The sequence below is a fragment of the Elephantulus edwardii genome, unplaced genomic scaffold, assembly GCF_000299155.1.
Source record: "Elephantulus edwardii isolate Elephantulus edwardi_28Jun2011 unplaced genomic scaffold, EleEdw1.0 scaffold00001, whole genome shotgun sequence".
Lineage (NCBI taxonomy): Eukaryota > Metazoa > Chordata > Mammalia > Macroscelidea > Macroscelididae > Elephantulus > Elephantulus edwardii.
This window is the reverse complement of record NW_006399751.1, coordinates 4885761-4908049: the sequence shown is the minus strand read 5'-3', so window position 1 is coordinate 4908049 and position 22289 is coordinate 4885761. Positions and strand designations below refer to the sequence as shown.

General features: G+C 40.4%; 1 protein-coding gene and 1 pseudogene across 1 annotated transcript in view; one reads left to right on the top strand and one right to left on the bottom strand.

Annotated features, from left to right (window-relative positions):
• The window catches only part of SNTB2 (syntrophin, beta 2 (dystrophin-associated protein A1, 59kDa, basic component 2)), a 104569-nt gene extending 86693 nt beyond the window's left edge, over positions 1-17876 (top strand). Inside the window, exons 5-7 of the mRNA XM_006878659.1 lie at positions 7677-7873; positions 12739-12923; positions 17719-17876. Coding sequence (XP_006878721.1) covers positions 7677-7873; positions 12739-12923; positions 17719-17811 — 475 coding nt within the window. The 3' untranslated portion in view covers positions 17812-17876. The remainder of the gene's footprint in view (positions 1-7676; positions 7874-12738; positions 12924-17718) is intronic.
• Positions 16213-16597, bottom strand: LOC102866239 (annotated as a pseudogene).
• Positions 17877-22289: the final 4413 nt, after the last annotated feature.

The following is a 22289-nucleotide window of genomic DNA, read 5'->3' as shown; positions in this document are numbered from 1 at the left end:
CGTGTTACTGTTACAGTATCAGTTGGAGGACTAAGGTGCATCTGATTCAGGCCATGGTCTTTCCAATTACTTGTTATACATCTGAGAGCTGGACAGTGAATAAAGATGACAGAAAAAGAATTGGCCATTGAGCTGAGATGTTGAAGAAGAGCACGGAATCCTATAGATAACCAAGAGAGCAAACAGATATGTCTTGGAGAAGCTGCAGCCAGAGTGCTCTTTGGAGGCAAGAATGATGAGGCTTCGCCTCACATAGTTTGGGCATGTTGCTAAGAGTTTCATATTAAATGTGAGGAATTCAGATGTACCAAACTGAGCATGCAAATTAAACTGGCTGTTAATGAAATGAATGCAGCCCATAGCTCTCTGGATATTGTAGCTCTTAATAATTCTAATTAATATAACAGCAGGGAGGCTCCTCTGCCTGTTGAAAAAGTCCTGGTGGAAAAAGGGTAAAAACTGGCAGGCAGATGAGAGGTTTGGTTTTTCCATGTGGCTCTGCTGACCAGGTGGAATTGGTTTAGCCCCTGCATACTAGAATTAAATGGAACCGGATCATCCTCTGCCAGCCACTCTGGCACTGTCCCAAGGGGTAGAGTACAGCCACAAAGAGAGCAGGAGGAGGATTCAGCAGAAGCGATCCCGCAGAGGAGGGCCAGGCCGAAAGGCAAAAGGTGGCATGCCGAGTCTTCAGTGTGTGGGGAAGAGAGAGTTCCACATCTGCATGCGTGAGGAGAAAAGGCTGACTGTACAATTCCATTAATTCGTTTTCTAATACTTTGGAACATGTTCTTAAGAGTGATGAAATGGGGACGGAGAAGATAATATAAACACACAGGGAAAGGAAAGGAAATGAAGGACCTTGGTTATCCACAAAAAGAGAAAGGAAACAAAACCAATCCCACTGCTGTTGAATTGATTCTGATTCCTAGGGATCCTGGAGAATGGAGTAGAATTTCCCCATCGGTTTCCCGAGACTGTAAACCAAAACAGAGGCAGACTGCCACATCTTTCTTCTGCAGAGGACTGATGGGTTTGAACCACCAACCTTTTGGTTAGCAACTGAGCAACTGGTGAATTTGAACCAACAGAGGTGCAGCCTTTTGGTTAACACTGTAACACCCTAAGGACTTTACCACCAGAACACCTCAATAAATTAAATAATTGTTCGTCTGTATTGGAGCTCCGGTGGCCTAGTGGCAAGAAGCTGTGCTGCAGTCCCAAAGGCACACACAGTTCGAATCCACCAGCTGTTTCACAGGAGAAGGATGGGCAGTCTCCTCCTGTGCAATTAACTGCCTCTGAAAAGCCGCAGGAGGGTCAGCTCTGAGTCGGTTCCAACTCCAGGGAAAACAACATATTGGAGAACATTTTTAAAGAGATAGAAGTTACAATTGATATTGAATATTTAGAGGTTCTTGGAAAACCACACTTTGCATGTATGTACGTATTGTGTGTGTGTGTGTGTGTGTGTGTGTGTGTGTGTGTGTTCTTAATAGCTAATATTTCAGGTTGGTGAGGAGTTACATAAGACATGGAAGTGATGCATGGAAAGGACACATTTGATATTAAAATCAGGTATATGACATAAGCAGAAAGACAGACATCTTGGTTTTAGGTGATGTGGATTTTGTAGTCTTTTCCTATAAACTTTCTTAGAAAAAAAATTTTTAAGTGGCTACTTCACAATGTGAAGAATTGAGTGTTGACTTGGGGAGCAAAAGCTGCTAAAAAGCCTTAGCATGAGCTTATCTGGACTCGCCTGTAAGGGGGGGGGGGACTTTGGCAGTGTGTCCTAATGGATTGCTGCACAGCAAAGGTCCAGCAGCTGGTTTGAATTATATTTCTTCTGCCAAATATTTCATAATCAGCTCTGTAGGAGAAAACTTTCCTAGACTATATATTTTAATGTCTGCTTTGGGATTAGCAATTGAACTGCATCTGATAGAATATATACCCTGCCGCTTTCCTCAGCACTCTGTCTTATTTGAAGTAACTTGGAAACTTAACTCTTGCTGAGAAATTTGATGTTTAATTGGCATGTGAGTTCTATGGTAATCCACTCAGTGCATTGGTTTTCAAATTCTACTTCCTGGGCTTCTAGGAACCCTTTCTTAGGGGTCAGTGAATTCAGAACTGTTTCCTTAGTAATACTAAGCTGTTTGCTCTTTTCAGCTGAGGATACAAAAAACCAATATAGATGGCATCCCTGGCCCCTGAGCATGAACCAAGGCAGGGCATCCAGCTGTTCTTGGCAGTCATTGTATTGTTGGTCACCATGCACATGCAGGACAGAAAATACACTTCACTTTAGAGTGTCTTTGTTGAAGCAGAAGAAGTTACTAGTTTTATTGCACCTCACTCCTTGAGAATACATTTTTTTTTAATCTGTGCTATAAAAAGAAAAGAACAGAGCACTTCTGCTGATGACTAAGGCTCAAGGAACAACACAGTGCAGTTGAGCTAGCTGCAAGCCCAACTCGCTGGATTTCTGGTCTGTTGTTTTGTTTATGGAACACAGTGGGGTTTTTACTTCAACAAACAACTGACTGACACACCATGGTTAGTCAGACATGAGTATTTGTCAGACACTTCTCTAAAATTAACTGATTCTGGCACTTAATTTAAAGCACTAACAGTTTTTGTTGCCAGTGATAACATTTTGCTTTTAAGTAAAAGTGAGTATTCTAAAAAACTGCTAACTCCATCGTGAGCTAGCTAGCTTCCCAATAGTTAAAGACTTTTCTGATGAGGTCAGTGGTGATAGATAACATATGGAATTTTTTAATATCATATAATGAAATGTTTTTAGTATTTAGGAAAGTCCATATGACTTAAGTGAACGAATATTTTCCAAATGACCAACACATGATATTACAAACTTATGCATGAGTGAAAAATAACCATTAAAAATGCAACAGAGAATGAAGACTTCATTTTCTTTACAAACATTTGGGTTTATTGCTTTTAGAGTTTTCAATAATGTTTAAGAGTACAAACATATTTTGAGACAAAAAGTTGGCTAAGCACTGGTTCCGTGAGTCTCGGTGCTAACTACCTGTTTGAATCATCTAGGGAGCTTTTAATCAAATAAGGATTTGGGCCCACCCTCATTCTCAAACTCACTGCCTTAGAATTGCCTCCAATTTACAGCGACACACACCTCCCCATCGGGTTTCCCAGGCTGAAATCTTAAGGAAGGAGAATTCCCAACTTTATTCTGTGGAGCCCTTGGTAGATTTAGATTCCAGTTGTTCATTGCTGGCATATAGGAAACAGTTTGGATTTTGTATATATTATTGACTCGTTAAAATCACTTATTAGTTCCAGGGGTTTTGTCCATTCGTTGGGATTGTCTATGGGGAAAATCCTACCATCTGTGAACAAAGACTCTTTAGTCCTTCTGGATATATTTTTTCACATAAAATTTCTTTATAGGTCAAAAAATTCTAGAGTAATCTGCAAAACCAGCATAAATTTTGAAGATAAAAATCTAAATTTGTGCTTATTAGAGATTTGTACCACCTCTAACCCTCTTGGTCTCCTAGAGCAGTATTCACTGACTTCTTGCTGTATTAGAAATTATGTGGCTGAAAAATTTCAAAGGTGGTTACGCATCCATTTTTCTGGAGAAAATAATTTTTCACCTGAAACTACTACTATCATTATCTAATTTAAAAATTATCTTTTAAAAAAATTTATTTAGGCTTTGTTTTGCTTGTCGGCATGAGGCTGTTCCTTTGCTGATTGGCTGCTGCCCGGGCTGGGGGGGGGGCTGGAATAGGATTCCCTGGGATGGCGGGAAATCAGCACACTGTCCAGGCATGATTATTAATTTTAATGAACATTTACAGAAATTTTGGATTTCCATTCATTCATTGTTGCACTTTTTTCTTTACGCCCCCTCCAGTTCGTTTATATGCATAGGTAAAAAAACATAAAAAGAACCCACAGGAAACAGGAGTTATGGTCCATCCAGCCTAAAGTCCTCCTGTTTGATTGTGACACCAGCGATTATTTTATGGAAAAACTCCAGAGATTACCTCTAAATTATAAAACTACTGGTGATAAGAATAGATGAACTAAATTTATTTATATATATGTGTGTATATGTATATGTATATGTGTATATATATTAATCAAGAGGAGACAAGTCTTCACACATGGTACAGTATAGATGGAGTTTGAAGATGTTGTTGTTATATGCCATAGAGTCACCTTACATGACTCATAGCAACCTTATGTACAATGTCTATGAACCCTGCCCTATCTTGAGCCATACTCACTGACTCCAACACACCTATCCACACTACCCCAGTTACTATGTCAATCCTTCTCATCCAGGGTCTTCCTCTCCTGCACTGTCCCTCCACTCTTCCAAGAATGATGTCCTTCTCCAAGGACTGGTTCCTCCTGGCCACGTGCTCAGAGTATGTGAGATGGAACTTCAAAATCCTTGCCTGCAAAGAAAAACTTGATTCCACCATCTCTAAGACAGACCTGTTTGTGCTCTTGGCAGTCCATGATATGTTCAATATTCTTCTCTAGCACCACAACTCAAAGACATCAATTCTTCTTCTGTCATCCTTAGTCATTGTCCAGTTCTCTGATACAAGTAATTGTGATGACCATGGCCTGGACCAAGAGCACCTCGGTCTCTACACTGACATCATCGCTCTTTAGCCCTTTGGAGAGGTCTATGACAGCACACTTCCTCAATGCAATTAACAACATTAATCTGTATTGTGGTGCTACTAGTTGGCCCACTGGTGGGAATCTTTGTCGTCTTAATGTTGAGCTTCAATAAATATTGAAGTCCTCGAACTTCTGCAGCAAATGCTTCAGGTCCTCCTCTGTTTCAGCAAGCAGGATTGTGTCATCTGCATAACCCAGATTGTTAATGAATCTTCTTCCAATCCTGATGCTACATTCCTCTTCATAAAGTCCATCCTCCCAAATGATCTGTTCTGCGCACAGCTTGAAAAGTTAGAGAGACAGGATGCATCCCTGACACTCTTCTACTGATTTTTAATGGTGAAGTATTTCCTTGCTCTGTTCTGAGGACTGCTTCCTGGTCCAAGCGCAGGTTTCACATGATCACAATCAAGTATTCTGGGATTCCCATTTAAAAAAAAAAGTCAATCGTAAGAGGGCAAATTTTATGTGATCTCACTTATATAAAAAGTTAAGAAAAGGCAGATGTATAGAGACCAGCCACCACTGTCTGTCAGTTTGCCATACTATAATGGCTTGCTTATTGCTATGGTGCTGGAAGCTATATCATCAGTATTTCAAATATGAGCAGGTTCACCCATGGTGGACCGTTTACAGCGGAGCTTACAGACTAAGACTTACTAAAAAACAGGACTGGCCATCCAGCTCTCAAATAGCTTATCAAAAGCCTTATGATAAACAGAAAAACATCATTTGATATAATGCCAGTAGATGCACTCAAAATGTGAGTGGGCACAACTGCCTCCTCAAAGCAGAGTCTGTCTTAGTGATGCAGGGGGAGTGAAGCTTTCACCCAATGAAGACCTTCATTAGCAGCTGTACACATCCATCAATACTTGGAACATGAAATGTACAAAGTATGAATCTTGGAAAACTGGAAGTTTGAAGAATAGAATGGAATGCATAAAGATCAACATCTTAGGCGGAAATGGATTAGTGAGCTGATATGGACTGCTTTGGGGCCGTTTTTATTTTTTTTTTTTTTATTATTTTTACGTGTACCATCAAATCAGATCTGACTGGTACAGGAGGAGATTGCTTCCTCCTTCTCCAGCAGAGCATCTGGTGGATTTGAACTGTGTACCTCTGGGATTGCAGTGCAGCGTCTTGCCACTAGGCCACCAGAGCTCCCTTTGGGGCCGTTTTTAATCGGATCATTATATCATCTACTTTATTGGGAATGCAAACGGAGAAGAATGGTGTTGGATTTTTCATCAATAAAAACATTTCCAGAGGATCCTTTTCATACATATAGAAGGAAGACCTGTTAATAGAACTACTACTCAAATATATGCACCAAGGACTAAAGCCAAAGGTGAAAAAATTGAGGATATGTACCAATTCTTACATCCTAAAATTGGTAGAACATGCGATCAAAATGCATTAATAATAATTGGTGTCTGGAATACAAAAGTTGGAAACAAAGGAGGACTGGTGGTTAAGAAATGTGACCTAGGTGACAGAAATGAGGCTAAAGGTCACGTGCTAATAGAGCAGAGATGCAAAGTCACATGGCGATTACCAAGGAAGCAGAAGTTTAAGGGACAAAGACCTTTTTATAGATAAAAAGAAGTATAAACATAAAAATAGTATATAAAATTAGAAAAACCTACATTAATAAAAACCACAAATAAATATTGATTGGCAGAAGATTCATTAACAACCTGCATCATGTAGATGACACAACCTCACTTACAGAAAATGAAGAAGACTTACTTGAAGCCCTTACAGAAAAAGATTGAAGACTAATAGCCTTAAGTATGGATTATATCTCAACATCAAGAAAACAAAATTCCTCACCATTGGAACAGTAGGCAGCATCCCAATAGATGGAGAAGACTGAAGTTGTTAATTATTTCATTTTACTTGGATTCACAATCAGCACCCATGAAATTGAAAGACCTGTTGTATAGGGGAAATCAGCTGTCAAAGACCTCTTTACAGTGCAAAAGAATTGGAGGCTGGGAGTGGGGAATGAAGGGAAAAAAAGGGCTAAAGAGCGAGGATGTCAATTTAAAGAATAAGACTCACCTGACTCAAGCAATGGCATTTTCATTTGTTTCGTGTGCACCCAAAAGTTGGATGGTGAATAAGAATGACTGAATGCCTTTGAACTGTGGTGCTAGTAATTAGTACTGAATTATTTTCCATGAACTGACAAAAGAACAAACAGATATGTCTTAGGAAAAAACGCAACTAAAGTGCTCTTTGGGGGCAAGCATGGTGAACTTTTGTCTGGCATACTTTGGGCATGTTGTCAGGATGTACTACTAATCCTTGGCATAAAACATGCTTGGGAATCTCTGGTGGCCTAGTGACAAGAAGCTGCAGTGCAATCCTGAAGGGGTGTGGTTCGAATCCACCACATGGTCTGCTGGAGAAGTAGGGGCAAACTCTTACTGTGCCAATTTCATGGTACACTGAATTAAAAAGAAAAAAAAAATTTTTTAAAAAAGACATAATGCTTGGAAAGGTAGAGAGAGGAAGACCCTCAATGAAATGGGAAGTCTCATGGACTTTGTGGATCTGTGGAAAGTAGATGAATTCAGGAAACTACTGTTCATTTTAGAGCAATAGTTTAAACCTAAAACAAAAAGTATCTTAAAACTGAACAGTAGGTTAACTTAACTAATTTTAAAAATATAGTGAGCAGTATGCCCTTTTAAGAACATAATACTCAATATGGCCGTAAACTGACATCAGCAATTAGGGAACCTTAAAGAGCGGTGAATTTATGTGATGAGGGGTACAGCTCAGAAAGAGGCTGAGAATAAACAATTGGAAGAATGTAATCAATGCTACTAAATTGTACATTTAGAAACATTCAAATTAGTGTAAAAACTTAGCTGATAGAGCATATAAAATTATAATGATCAAATTCCTAACATTTCCTCTCACAGAGCACTAATTACTCTTGTTCTCTGCTCTATTTCTGGTCCTAGGCTCGTTCATTCAGGCTCCGGATGCCGCTCACCCTCACTTGGATCTGACCTGACGTTTGCTACCAGGACAGGCTCTCGGCAAGGCATTGAGATGCACCTCTTCAGGGTGGAGACACACCGGGATCTGTCCACTTGGACCAGGATACTGGTTCAGGGTTGCCACGCTGCTGCTGAGCTGATCAAGGAGGTCTCTCTAGGTAGACTTGATGGCATTTTGTTTTCAAGAGTAATTAAATAGAACTGTTCTGTATGCTGAAATATGTTAGTTTAAAGTGGTGGTGATGGAAACAAGCCTGGTTTCTCTGTTTCAGTAGCCATGTTTTCCTAAGCCATGTACACATGGTTCTAAGTACATTTATGGCACCCTATATAAAACATTGCAATTTTGCTATTCATTTTAATCTGTGTTGAACAGCCTAAACAGTCATTTATTAGACACTGGATGTGTTGATCCCCTAATTAAGAAGATTTAGAATCTAAAATATAATGCTCTGAAAATGGGATCATCTGTCAAGCATATGACTATAAGAAAAAGAAAGGATTTTAAATAAGAATTTCTCTTCAAAAGTTCTACAATTTCTGACAAACTTAAGCATCCAGAGAAAAGCAGCATGGTGGACTCTTTCCATTGCTGATGCGCCCTCTGGTGGCTAGATGCTATAACTGAGAGACTTTTAAAGGGCTTTTGGTGTTAAGATTGAGATGCATTTGTCAGTTCTTTGGAGAGGGACAGTGAAGGAGAAGATGTCTTTGGATGAGATAGATTGACTCAGTGACTGGGGTAATGGGTGTTGGTGTGTCAGAGACAGTAAGGTTCGCTCAGGATAGAGCAGATTTCAGAGCTCTTGTACATAGGGTCACTATGAGTTGCAGGTACATAACAACAACAGCGCAGGGAACTCTGGTGGCCTAGTGGTAAAATGCTGCACTGCAGTCCTGAAGGCAGTCCATCAGCTGCTCCACGGGAGAAAGGTGGGGACAGTCTTCTCCTGTGCCATTAATTGCCTCTGAATACCCGCTGGACGGTCATTATGGGTCGGTTCTAAGTAAGTAATATACAGCATACCTCAACGTAAAGAAAACAAAACTGCTCACAATTATACCATTAAGCAGCATAATGATAAACAGCAAAATATTGACATTGTCAAGGATTTAATTTTACTTGAATCTACAGTTGACACCCATGAAAGTACTTCTCAAGAAGTCAGACCTATAACTGACCCACCTCCAAGGATCATCTTTCAGCCAGATAACATACAGGCCTATTATATAAGGGAACAAGGATATCATTGCTTATGTCTGGTGGGTCTTGGTTGAACACAGAGAATACCACAAAGATGTCTACATTTGTTTTATTAACTACATAGAAGCATTAAGATTTGGATTGCATTATGCTGATGATATAACATTGCTTGAAGAAAGTGAAGAGCACTTGAAGCACTTACTGAAGAACAACATCAAAGACTACAAGTCTCACTCCAAACCTAATGCCACATTCTTCATATAGTCCAACTTTTTGGATTATCTGCTCAGTATGCAAATTGAATAGATATGGTGGAAAGTTATATCCCTGATGCACATCTTTGCTAATTTTAAAATGTGCACTATCCCTTTGTTCTGTTCAAACAACTGCTTCTTGCTGTATGTACAGGCTCCATGTAAGCACAATCAACTGTTGGGAAATTTTCATTCTTCTGTATTACCTATAATTTACGGTTATGTACACAGTCAAATGGCTTTGTACAGGTAATCAGTATGGATTATACCTCAATAAAAAGAACACCTTACAACTGAGGCAGTAAGCAACATAATGAGAATCAGAAAAGAATAAAGCTATCAATTCTTTCATTTTACTTGGGTCCGTAGTCAACATTCATAGAAGCCACAGTCAAGATATCAGATGACTTACTGCATTAAGCAAAGCTGCTGTCAATGACTTCTTGAAAGTGTTAAAGATCAAAGATGTCCATTTAAAGAATAAAGTGCACCTTACCCAAGTCATGATATTTTCAGCTGCATCATATACTGTCATATTCATGGACAGTGAATAAGGAACACTAGAGAAGAATTTATGCCTTTGACCTGTAGTGTTGACAAAGAATATTGAATATACCATGGTCTGCTAAAAAAATAAATAAGTATTTTGGAAGAAGTATAACCAAATTGCTCCTTAGAAGCAGGAATGGGCCATTTTATCAGGAGTGTCCTTGGAAAAAGACATCATGTTTGGAAAAGTAGTCAGCCAAGGTGAGAAGACCCTCAACTAAATGGATTGACATTGTAACTGCAACCAAGGCATAGATCTTATGAGGATGGCATGAGACTGGGGAGGGCTTCACATAGGGGAGCTGTGAGTCAGACTGACAGGCACCTACCACCACTCCTGAGGAATGTGCTTATCAGAATAATCAACCATAGAAGACTGAAAGGGGAGCTTTTGCCAAAAAACAAAGGTAAGAAGAGATAGGAAAGAAGGGAAAATGGAAACAGGGACCCCAGGGATGAAATGAGAAGAGTGTTGTTACAACTGAGGAGATTGGAAGTAATGTCATCAAACAAAGTGTGTACAAATTGTTGAATGGGAAATCAATTTTCTTTCTAAACTTTTACACAAACCACAATTAAAAGATAAAATTACCATTGTGGTAGCTTGCAAATACGATGAATGGCACCTTTTGGCTGGGATTTGCAAATAAAACATGTGGAACGTTAACATGGGGCTTGGTCAATTTTACCAGTCCACCAGACTTAACCTGTACCGTTGCAGAGACGGGAAAGGAGGATTCACTACCATCAAGGAAGAAGAGCCAGAGAGGGCATCTCTTCCTTTCCTTTCTACCTGCAGACCCTTTGCTGGATTTCAGTTCCTGGAACCAGAGATGGAGACGGTAACAAGGAAGAGATGGTGGGAGACAACCTGAGGACTGGATAGTGGCAGCAAAGGTCACAGGAACCAGTGTGTGGGACCTAACCCACAGCAAGACAGCTAGGTGCTTGCATTGGAGCAGATACCCTCTAGCAGTTGCTGGGCAGCTAGATTTGCCCTCTGAGCTAGAGCCAAGTGCTTTCAGGTCGAGGTTACTGACAGAAAGGGGTACCACTTGAGTCCACAAAGCTGAGAGGACTTTGCAACACTTGCTCAAACAGAGCAGACACTGAGGCCAGTGGCTGGAGAGAAGCCTGCCTTAACGCATCTGGTCCTGAATTTACTGTTAATTCCCATAAACTCAAGCTCCTTGCCATCAAGTTGGGACTCATAATTGGCCCTCCATTGTGTCTCCAGTCGCATGGGGTGAGATTGTTTAACTTTCTTCTGTGGAACTGCTGGTGGGTTCAGACTGCCAGAGAGGCTCAGCCTTTAAGTTTGCAAGACCACTCCCTAAGGACTGTGCTACAAGAGCCCCCTCATTTCCTGTTAGAACATAATCATGAGTATTCTCTGACTATTAAATTCTCAAACCCAAGAGAGAAGTAGTGCTAGAACTCATAGAAGAAAGATTCCAAGCATAAAGCATGGGGGCCTCTCTGATCTCATAGAAGTTGGGCTATTGGTGCTGGTGATGGGATCATTCCCCCTTGTGAACGTTGTGAGGTCAGATGCCTCTGCCTTCATGCCCACTCTGTGTTCACAGCTACAATAGAGGAACACTGTGCCAGGTTCTTTGTAACCCAGGGTATGCTTGACCTGTTGATCACGCTTCATGGACTGACTTTTCATCTTGCAGTCACTGGGAATGCTGCCTCAGCCTTTCTCTGGAACAGTCCTGGGAGTTAAGCCTATGAGGTCTACTCCCTTCTAGATTGTTCTGAAAATCCTGAGACCTAGAGGAGCCCTGGGTGACACAGTTCTTTACTTGCTGAAGGGATAATTTTAAAATAATAAAGAACTTCTAGAAACCTTGGAACCTTCCTACTATGTGGCCCCAAAAAGCAGCAGCATAAAAGTTCCTTGTCGGCAAGCTCTGGTGGCCTAGTGGCAAGAAGCTGCAACTACAGTCTCAGAGGTGCACAGTTCAAATCCACCAGATGCTCTGCTGGAGAAGGAGGAACAATCTCCTCCTGTACCAGTCAGATCTGATTTGACGGTACACACAAAAAATAATGAAATAAAATAAATTTAAAAAAAAAAGTTCCTTGTCATCAAGATCTTTGTCCTAAAATACTTCATCTTTTCTGTGATCAACTGGTAACCACCATCACTCTTATTTGAAAAGAAACAAAGTACAAGATTATATTTCTCATTATTTACTGTGGTGTAACACTGGTTGATTTATTATTAATTAATGAACTTTCATTTTCTCCTAGCTTTGCTAATTTTTTTCTTTTTTAACTATTAGGGACCTTACTCGAAAAATTAGCTTTACTAAATGTCACTGGAGTAAACAATGCCTCCATGGTCTGATAAATTAACGCCCCCTCCGTGTAGGAGCCTCTGGATCTGAATGCCCACAAACTGAACAAGTCCTGTAGGACAGTAGACCATCCTGTAGACAGCCTGGAACAGTGTGACAGGCCATGACCTTGGCAGGCAAGAGACACAGCCCTGAAGCCCACACATTCGCTAGGGGACTTTGGACATCCTAACTTCTCTGAACCTCAGATCCCGAGTCTATAAAAATGAGACTGTTGACAACTTGAAAGATTAGGTTCTAACCTTAGGGGGCAATGAGTTTATTTATATTAATGATGGAAAGAACAATTCAGAAAAGATAAGGAGTGGTTGTACAACTCCAAGAATGTAGTCAGATAGTTCTAGAAACTGTTGAATTAGTGTTTGGCTGTTTATTCCCAACCACAAAAATAACTAAAATTTAAGACTAAAATAAAAGGGAGAGAAACGAGGCTGCTGAGATATAACAATGAGAATGAAGTACAGAGAAGGCATCGTATCTGCTGTGATGTATTTGGCATTACCGTGAACCAACTGCATTACCCTGGCCGGGCGTCAGAGATTCTTCAGAAAAGATTCTTTTTCCTTCATTAAAGCCAGAAGAATCCTCTTTCATTTGAACACTGAAGTAGAAACTTTCTTGATATTTTTTTTTCCGCTTGTTTCTAACAGGCTGCACATTAAACAGCCAAGAGTTAAGACTCACTGTCCACTATGAAAATGGGTTCACCATCTCCCGGGAAAACGGCGGCTCCAGCAGCATACTGTACCGCTACCCGTTCGAAAGGCTGAAAATGTCTGCTGATGACGGCATCAGAAATCTGTACTTGGATTTTGGTGGTCCTGAGGGAGAACTGGTAAGAGTGTTTCTGGAAAAACAGGTTCATTCTGTATGTATCCTCATTCTTTGTCACTTCTTTCCTTTTGTATAGAAATGTATTCACTTACATTCCAGAATATTGTTCTTTCTTTTCCAGTATAGTTTTGTGTTTTCCCTGGGTTTTTCCCCCCCTCCTTTTTTGTGTTAAGAAACCATTTCCTTTTAAAACACAGTTTTATTTGAATGTTAGGAATAAAAAATTGCCTCTTTAACGAACAGATTCTTTTAAAACAATAAGATATACAACTAGCACTGTTCTCTTCATTGCTAATTTCAAGAGCTTATTAAGAAAATCTGCTTCCAAAAACTATGAATTTGGAGAAAAGATGAAAGTTTGTGTTCAAAACTTTTGTTCATAGGGTCACTATGGGTCATCTACAACTCTATGGCACTTAACACAACATTAAGACAAAAGTTAAGAATAGCAAGATCATTGTCTATTTGAAAAAATTGATTGCCTTTGAGTCAAGCACTACTCATAGGGACCCTATGAACAAAAGGCATGAAGCCTTTCTATAACTATAACTATAACTATAACTATAACTATAACATTTATCTAAGTTCATAGAGTTTCCAGAGGCATGTGGTTTAGGAAGTGGATACCACTCCTGCTTCCACCATTATCTGTTAGAGAGATGCAAATGATAACAACAATGAGATAGCATTTGACTCAGCAACTATAGCAAACCTCAGTAGGACATTAAACAACAAATGCTGGCAAAGATGTGGAGAGATTGGAACTCTCTTGTGCCACCAGTGAGAATGCAAAGTGCTGCAACCACTATGGACAGCAGTTGAACACTTCCTTAAAAGGCTGAAAATAGAAATAGTCATTTGATTCAGTAATCCTACTACAAGGTAGATAGCCTAAGGAAATAAGAGATGTGACACAAACATATTTGCACACCCATGTCATTGCCATTGCTGAATTAGTTACAATAAAAAGAGATGGAAACAACTCAAGAGTCCATCAGCAGATAAATAGATAAAGAAACTCTGGTACCTTCACACAACGAAGTGTTATGCAACACTATGAATGATAAAGAATTCCTGAAACACTGCATGTCACAGGTTAAGTCTAGAGGAAATTGGACTGAGGGACCTACATCAGTCTCCTACGGGCAGTTGTGATATAAGAACACATTTATTTAAAAAATAAAGGTTTACACAGAGACAGTCATTCTCATTCTTGGATAGCTACTAGGGAGGGAGGGAGCAGTGGAAATTAACAAATAAATAATGTTTTTGTTGTTGTGTGCCATCAAGCTGGAACTAGCTTGACCTTCCAGCGGGTTTTTAAATCATACGGGAGGAAGTTGCCCATCTTTTTCCCATGGAGCAGCTGGTAGATTTGAGCCCTGTGCCTTTGGGTTGGCAATGCAATCCCTTACCAGTAAGCATGGGAATTCTTGTGGTCTAGTGAGTAAGGAGTTGCACTGCTAACCAAAAGGCAGGAAGTTGAAATCTACCAGCTCAACTGAGGGAGACAGATGGGCAGTCTTGTCACATGGGTTTTCTTCTTAAGTGCCATGGAGTGCTGCTCATAGTGACCCTGTGAACAAGAGATGTGAACACTGTCCTATCCTGTGCCATCTTACCATCTCTGATATGTTTGATCCCAAAGCTTCAGTACTGTGTCAGTTCATCTCATTGAGGGTCTTCCTCACTTTCACTGACCCTCTACCTCCCCAAGCAAGATGTCCTTTTCCAACAAAGAGCCTCTCCTCACAATATATCCAGCCTGTAAGGAGCTCTGTGGCTGCACTTTCTCCCATGGACTTTATAGCCCCTCAAAACCTACTGGAATGTCAACTGAGTTGATTCTGACTTGGTGGCAAATAGATAATAGATATTCATTAAGTTAATTACATTAATTGTGATTAATGTTTTAAAACAAAATAAATATAGGTGGTTAAAAAGCCAGTATACTTTGTAAAGTTTCCTTCAAATAATAAAGCTAGATGCCACACCTAAAAACTCTAATATGATTTGTAAAATTTCATGCAAATCACAATTAAAAAGTTTTGTTAAAAAAAAAAGAGTTAAGAGCACTAGAGTGACTTGGTTGTTACAAAAATGTGAGGATAATAGAGTTATAAAGCCATCTTTTCTTATCTCATTGCTTTTCAAAGAAAATATCAATGGAAACTCACAAATCCCTTAAAAAGACTAGAGCTTTGGTGGCCTAATGAATGGTAAGGAATTGTGCTCCTAACCCAAAGACAGGCAGTTCAAATCTGCCAGCTGCTTCAAGGGAAAAAAGTGGGCAGTCTCCTCCCATGCTATATACTGCTGGAGGTTCAGCTATACATTTGTTGTAACTCCAAGGCAATGACTGACTTAAAGTTCAAGTCTTGTCATATCCAAAATCTTATATACATAAACACAATCTTTTTTTTCCAACCAGAATATGAATCTATTCCTTTATTAGAGTGCTCACATTAGTGAATGGCACATCAGCATCACACTGCTGGTGCGAGAGGATGTACCTGACACGTGCCGTGGCAGGCAATGAGTGTAAGTACTCCCAGTACTGAACAAGTGTCCACTAACAAGTCTCCAATCACCAGAGAGGTCTCCTTGATGTGACCACCTGCGGCAGTCTCCAGGCCCTTCCTGGAATCCACTCCAGAACCAGCTGACCCTCTTTCCACTCCTGACTCCTCCAAGGCCATCGCTGGCTGGCCCAGAATGCCCAAACCCCTGCAGCATCTCTTTGGTATGCTGTTACCCTGTTCCCCATCAGACGCTGAGCAGAGGCCAGGGGGAGAACATTGTCAAAGAAAACAAGGGTGTACTAGTAACTGATGCCTGGAAACGGGCCCAGTGACCTCCACTAGGCACAAGCACCCTCCCAAATGACTCAAGGAAGTGAAAGTCCTTGATCATGCAACATTTATGGAATGGTGCCACGTGCCAGGCACAAGTGCATGATAGTGCCTCACGCCCTGTTACACCCTTGCAGTTAGGTTAAAAAGAAGGTGGCAGTAAGAAGCTGGAGCCCATCTTTGTGCCAGGTTTTCCATGGCCCATTCCTGCCTTTGAAGATGGCCCCTACACTGGGTATTAGCTCACTGTCAAAAGGAAGTATAAAAAGATGGTAAAAACAGAATAAGATTGAGAATAAAGTAATATAAAAATCCAGAAACCATCTAGGGTACAATGTCTTATAGCAATTAGGAAGTAGCTGAAAACACTAAGAGCTAACTCAGACGATCTATGATACATAACCCCAGGGAGGAATCCACAGGGAGAGCAGCCATGGCTTAGACCATCAGCCTCTCAATGGACTGCTGAATGGACTGGATCTGCTGCTTCAGCTGTGAGCCCTCCTTGATGGTGACAGAGTAGACGATGACGAGCCTGGACACACCACAGGCCCGCCCCAGGGCCTGCTTGGAGCGCACAAAAACAGGGCACGATCTTATCTTCACACAGCAGAGGGAGGTGCAGGATGATCTCCAGTGGCTCAGCGTCCGCAGCCATCACGATAAATTCGGAGATGCTTCTGTTCAGGGTTTTGGTGGCCTCATTGGCTCCTTTCCGAAGCTGTTTGTAGTTGCAGGACTGCTGGACAAGGTCCAACAGCTTCTTGATAAGGTGGGCATCTGCCAGGAGATAGGCTTTTGGATTTACATCGGCCTCAGTCATGGCTCTGGTTCCGCAGCCTCACAGTTCCTCCACAGGAGCCCCCACTCCATAAACACAATCTTAACTGCCATTTAGTCAATTCCACCTTATAGTGACCTTCTGTTGGGTTTCCAAGGCTGTAAATCTTCATGGAGGGATTGCCTCATCTTTCTCTTTCAGTGATGGATTCGAACCCCTGACCTTTTAGTTAGCAACCCAACATGCAAAGAAAGCATTGTACCACCAGGGCTCCTTCCACACAGCCACCAAAACCAGAAACCAAACCCATTGTCAAGTACAGACCTTTAATAAAAGTTATTATTCATACCACAAACCTGTAACTCAGAACGTACTCGTTACCATCAAGTCAGACTCACTCACAGCTGATCCTCCATCAGATTTTCAAGGCTGTAAATCACACAAGAGGAGATTGTCCTCTCCCAGAAAGCCACTGGTGAATTTGAACTGCTAGTGGATTCAAAATGCCAGAGGTGCCACCTCTCTGCACACAACTCTTTACAGACTACACCACCAGAGCGCCTTACAAAGTTGTTGTTACTGTTGTTGTTGTTGTATACCACTAAGTCAGAAGCAATCAATAGTTGACCATCCAGTGCGTTTTCAGAGGCTGTAAACCCCATGGGAGATTGCCTATCATTCTCCTGAAAAGCAGCTGGTGGATTTGAACTGCTTGACTTCGGTTCTGCAGCGCAAGTTCTTACCACCAGGCCACCAAAGCTTTCTTAGGGGTATCAAAAATCATACCCATTGATGACCACACTTCAGCTGAGTTCACTGTGATTCTTTCTGGAAAATACAATTACAATTAAGCTTTTCTATTAACAAACTCCCCTTTATTTAAATTCTTGACTTTTTAGTTCTTCCAGCAGGCATGATGGGACCCAGTATATTATTAGTTGTGTCTTAACTGCAGGTGTAAAACCTCACACCAGTGCTTAATTAGGACCTTGTCGTACTTAAGAGTATACACTTTAGTGTGGCTTTACGTTCCCTTGAGTTTTCATCACTTTGACACATTCTTTATTGCAGCTCTTCTCAAAAAGTAGAATGTCACAGCCAAGCAGGTTTGCTTATGAAATCGTCTGTATGCAGTCATGCTAACTAATGTCCTTTCTTCGCAGACCATGGACCTGCACTCTTGTCCGAAGCCGATTGTATTTGTGATGCACACCTTCTTGTCAGCCAAAGTCACTCGCATGGGACTGCTTGTGTGAGCAGCAAAGAATCAGAAAAGAACTTTGAATGTCATAAAAAGTTTTCCACCTCAAAAAAAAAAAAAGGAAAAAAAAAGCACAAAACTGACAGCTCTTTGCTCTCTCCTCCAGCACAGTGCCTTGACAAGGACCTGCAATCACTGCTGACCCATGACCCTGTTTAAAACAGAGCCTGCCTTCCACAAACTACCTTGACTAGGAATTCTAGGACTTCTTTTTTTTTTTTTTTTAATTTTTTTTGTGTACGTGTACCGTCAAATCAGATCTGACTGGTACAGGAGGATATTGCGCCTCCTTCTCCAGCAGAGCGTCTGGTGGATTCGAACCGTGTTCCTCTGGGATTGCAGTTCAGTTTCTTGCCACTAGGCCACCAGAGCTCCCCTAGGACTTCTAATAAGCTCCAGAACGAAGCTGTTGATTTATCTTTTAGTCTTATAATGTAGTATTACATAATTAACTTGATTTCCCCTGTTAAGAAGGGTGGCTCTTTATGGTTCTTCCCAAACATAACCAAATATCCAAGATCTGTTTTCTTTTTTTCTTCTTGTTGGATATGTTTTGGGCTTAGCCTTGATCTTTTGTCTAAGACCAGGTAATAGTCTGCAACAGCTGGTTGCTTCCCCGTTGTTGCAGATGGGTCATGTTTTGCTGGCGTTTGCTGTCCTCACTTGCTCCTCCACCTGGTGGCGTCCGTGAGTGTGCACACCAAGGTGTTCTCCTTTCTGTCCTAGCTCGTAGCTGCTTTGCACTCTGCCATCGCTTCCCACCCATCACAAGCTTTACCACTCAGAAGTGCTAACTTTAGGACCAGAACTTGCAAAATTGTACTTGCCTTGCTTTCCACTCCTTTCCTAGAGGTGGCCACACGAAAAGACAGGCTGGAAACCACTGCTTTGCAAAGACAAGTTTGACCTGTTTTAGCCTTTTCTCATTTTATCTCTACAGGTAGGAGCCAGGGGATGTTGTAAGATTTCTTTTCAAAGAATATTCCCATTTCAGCCTAAGCCATTTTTTTATTGCTTACCAAATGTGCCTTTGGTTAGGGTTAGTGGAGCTTTATTAGTGACTATCTGAGTAACTGGAGATCACTGCCATTTCCAGGGCCACCATCTATCCTAGGTTTGAGGAACTAAGTCTAGGAGGTGGGTTTCTTGAACTCTTTTTTCTAATTGGCAAATCCCTTTCAGGAAACCAAATCCTGAAGAGCCAGCTTGGTGGCAGGGGCCAACTCTTCAGCACAAACACTATGCTGAGTGAACCCATGCCAGATCCGGTCCCTGTCCCGCCCTCTTTGTACCAGAATGGCATAGACAAGCAGCTGCTAGCTCAAGGCGCAGTGTTGACACAGTAACGCCTCCTCCAGCACACAAGGTGATGAGACCATCGCATAGCTAACGGGGTTTTATTAAGCATTATTAGGTGTTACCATTAGGCCAGAGCAGCAGTTAACATTATTGATTTTGAAATATTAGAGAATACCACTCAGCTTGTTCTTCTTAATTGTTAAGGAAATGGATCTTAAAAACATTTAAAAAGCATAATATCTCTTAAAACACCCAAAATTAGCACAGTCCTTGAATCTGAAAGAAACAGTTTTTTGACTTGTTTTTTGTGCTTTCTCAAGGGAAGTCTAGGAGTAGTTCTTGTTTACTGGAGAAATCAGGAGTGTCCTAAGAAGATATAAACACTGTGTAGAGTGGGAGAAGGTGGCACTTCAGATGGGGAAAATCACACAACTCTACATGCAAACTTGAGCTATTTAAGTGTAGAATGACGCATGAGAAACTGCAGACTTATGATCAGAGTCCCACTTAGCCATTTTAACCCCTCTCTTCACTCCCGGACGTCAGCAGTCCTTCCTGTAGACAGGGAGCTTAACAAGTTGGGAGGAGATGTTCCATCTTCCCCCAGCTCCATATAAGTTTAGAAGGCCCTAAAATGTATAACTTAATTGACTTAAAATTGTAAAAATGAAAAGCTAGAGTAGCAGATTATTATCAAGAGCCATTTACTTTAGGAAAAATCACAAACTTCATTTTGGTTCCACATGAGTTAAGTGTGCAAATCAAGGAGGAAAAATCTGTTGGGAAGGCCCAGCTGTGGACCTCTGGAAGCAAGATTCCCACACAGTGCTTTCCAGATAAGGGAGCTCAGCCACCCTTTACAGGAAGAATATCATCAACATGAGCAGTTTAACCAGGCAATCACAGAAGTCAGCAGCAAAGCCATTAGGTTGTGGTTTTCTGCGTGGTTATGAAAAGCTAGGCCCCTGAGAGAATTTGTGGGGCAGCCTTTGGCGCCACCCTGCTCACTAGTACATGAAAAAAGTCCGTGATGCAAGCTGTAATTGACTGAGGGCAGGAGAGACAAGGCATGTCTGCTCTTCTGCTCATTTTGCTCAAGGGTCATAAGGTGTTTCCTATCTTTTAAATCTTGATGTGAAAGTTTATGGGGGGGGGGTTTGCTTTGTCTATCAGCTGCCCCAGGAGCAAGACCCTTGATTGTTTGACATCCATTAGTAGCTTTGGTGGCCACAAAGTTGTTCTTTGTGGTGTTCATAGGTGTTTGTAGGATTTTTCAAACCCCAAATGAAGTATTTTTTTATGAATGTGAGCGAGCCTTGATAAATAAGTTTTGTATTTAAATGTTAAAATAGGGAAAATCATTCTCAAATGACAACAGAAAATTGGGCATTTTTAAATATTCCCCCTTTTCTAGAAATAGCTAACTTTTCATTTGTTCTTCATTCATTTTGAATGATGAGGATCCCCAAGGAAGTCGTATAGAAATTGCAGTGTAGTGTCTTGTCATTCAGAGGGACCACTCCCTGTGCCCACCGAGATATGGGCCTAGACAGCCACTCCTCATTCCACACAGATGCCTATAAGCAGCCAATTTGGTGCATGAAAATTCTCTTCCTTTTTCCCCAAAGAAGAAAATGGAAGGGAAACATACAAAGGCAAGGCTCAGTGTTTCAGAAAAGCATAAGTTCTTTCCTGAAAAGTCATCACAAATGAACCTTACCTGGAAGCTAGCATCTAATATTTTATATGAAGAAATATCTTAATGTATGTTTATACAGTATTTATTAGATAGTTATACTGTAAACTCACCTACCTAGTAGACAAGAGTTTCAGGTTAAATGTTGGGATGTGTACAAGCAGTTAAAAAATAATACTTTAAAAAGGTTATTCACCAATTTCAAAGCCATAGTTCAGCACTTCTTAGACCAGGTAGTGTCTGGTAATGCCTGTTTCTAGCATATTTACTTTCACATAATTTGTTACTGAAAGTCATTGCATGGTAGGAGAGGTTGTGAATTATTTATTATATTTTTATAAGTGAAAAAAAGAACTCTTAACAAATGACTAACATTCTTTCTGATTATTTGTTTTCTTAACTTTTCCTAAGCAGAATGGTTTCATAGCTTCTTATGCTGATTAAATGCACTTAGCTGATAATCCAAATTTTATTCTTAAAAAAACCCAAAACTGTGTAGAACCTGGACAAGATCGTGTTTCTCCCAGAAAAATGAGTTTCACAGTAAATGGTTTTGATTGACAGAACATGTTACTTTTGAGAAAAGGTAATGATAGATTTTTTAAAAATTCTCCGATAGCCTTGAGATCATCTTATTTCATTATATGCATGTAGTTATATATTTGTATGTTGTCAAAAACATGGAGGAATCTCAGTCCATATTTTAAATGCAAATGACCTTGTTAAGCTGCTATGCAAATTCTCTTAAAAGCTCTACCTGCTTAAAGAGTTAAACATGTTTAAAGCTTTCAGGGAAAATGATAGACTTAAGCACTTTTTCGGCTTTTTTGTTTCTTTTCTCGGACACTTATGCTATGTTCTTGTTCTTTTCACGGATTATAAGTTGTTGATTGTACATACTATTTAAACAATCCAAATATCCAGCATACATTTCCATGTCGCAGTCATCAGTGATTGAGGCCACAATTGAAATGGCTGGGTAAAAAGCCAAAGGTCTTCTCTTTTCAATCCTTAATGAAGAAGTAAAATGCCTGATCGGTTTAGTCCCAAAGCAAATAGCTCTGGTAAGATCTGAGTATCTATGTAACGAAAGGAGACTTGAGGGTTTTGCTTAAAGTTGAATTTTACTATAGTCATACTCATTATATATGTTTAACAAGTATATTATGTGTCAGGTGGTATTATATTCTGTCTTGGTTTTGGAAATTTCTTTCTGCTAAACTTCTTATTGTGGCTTCTCTTTCCCTTCCATCCTTCCACGCTTTAAAGACAAAGGTAGAGGAATCAGCCATTGGCTATCACTTTCTCTTTGTTCCTATAATTATCTGATAATAAGGAATTATTTTTTACTTTTCCCATACTATTTTTAAAACATGACAGCAGTAGCTTACTTTTTAAAAAATTATCTTTCATTATGTTATATAGACAGTGTTTGATGATAGTTCTAAAATAGTTATGCTGGTAACAGAATATGTATT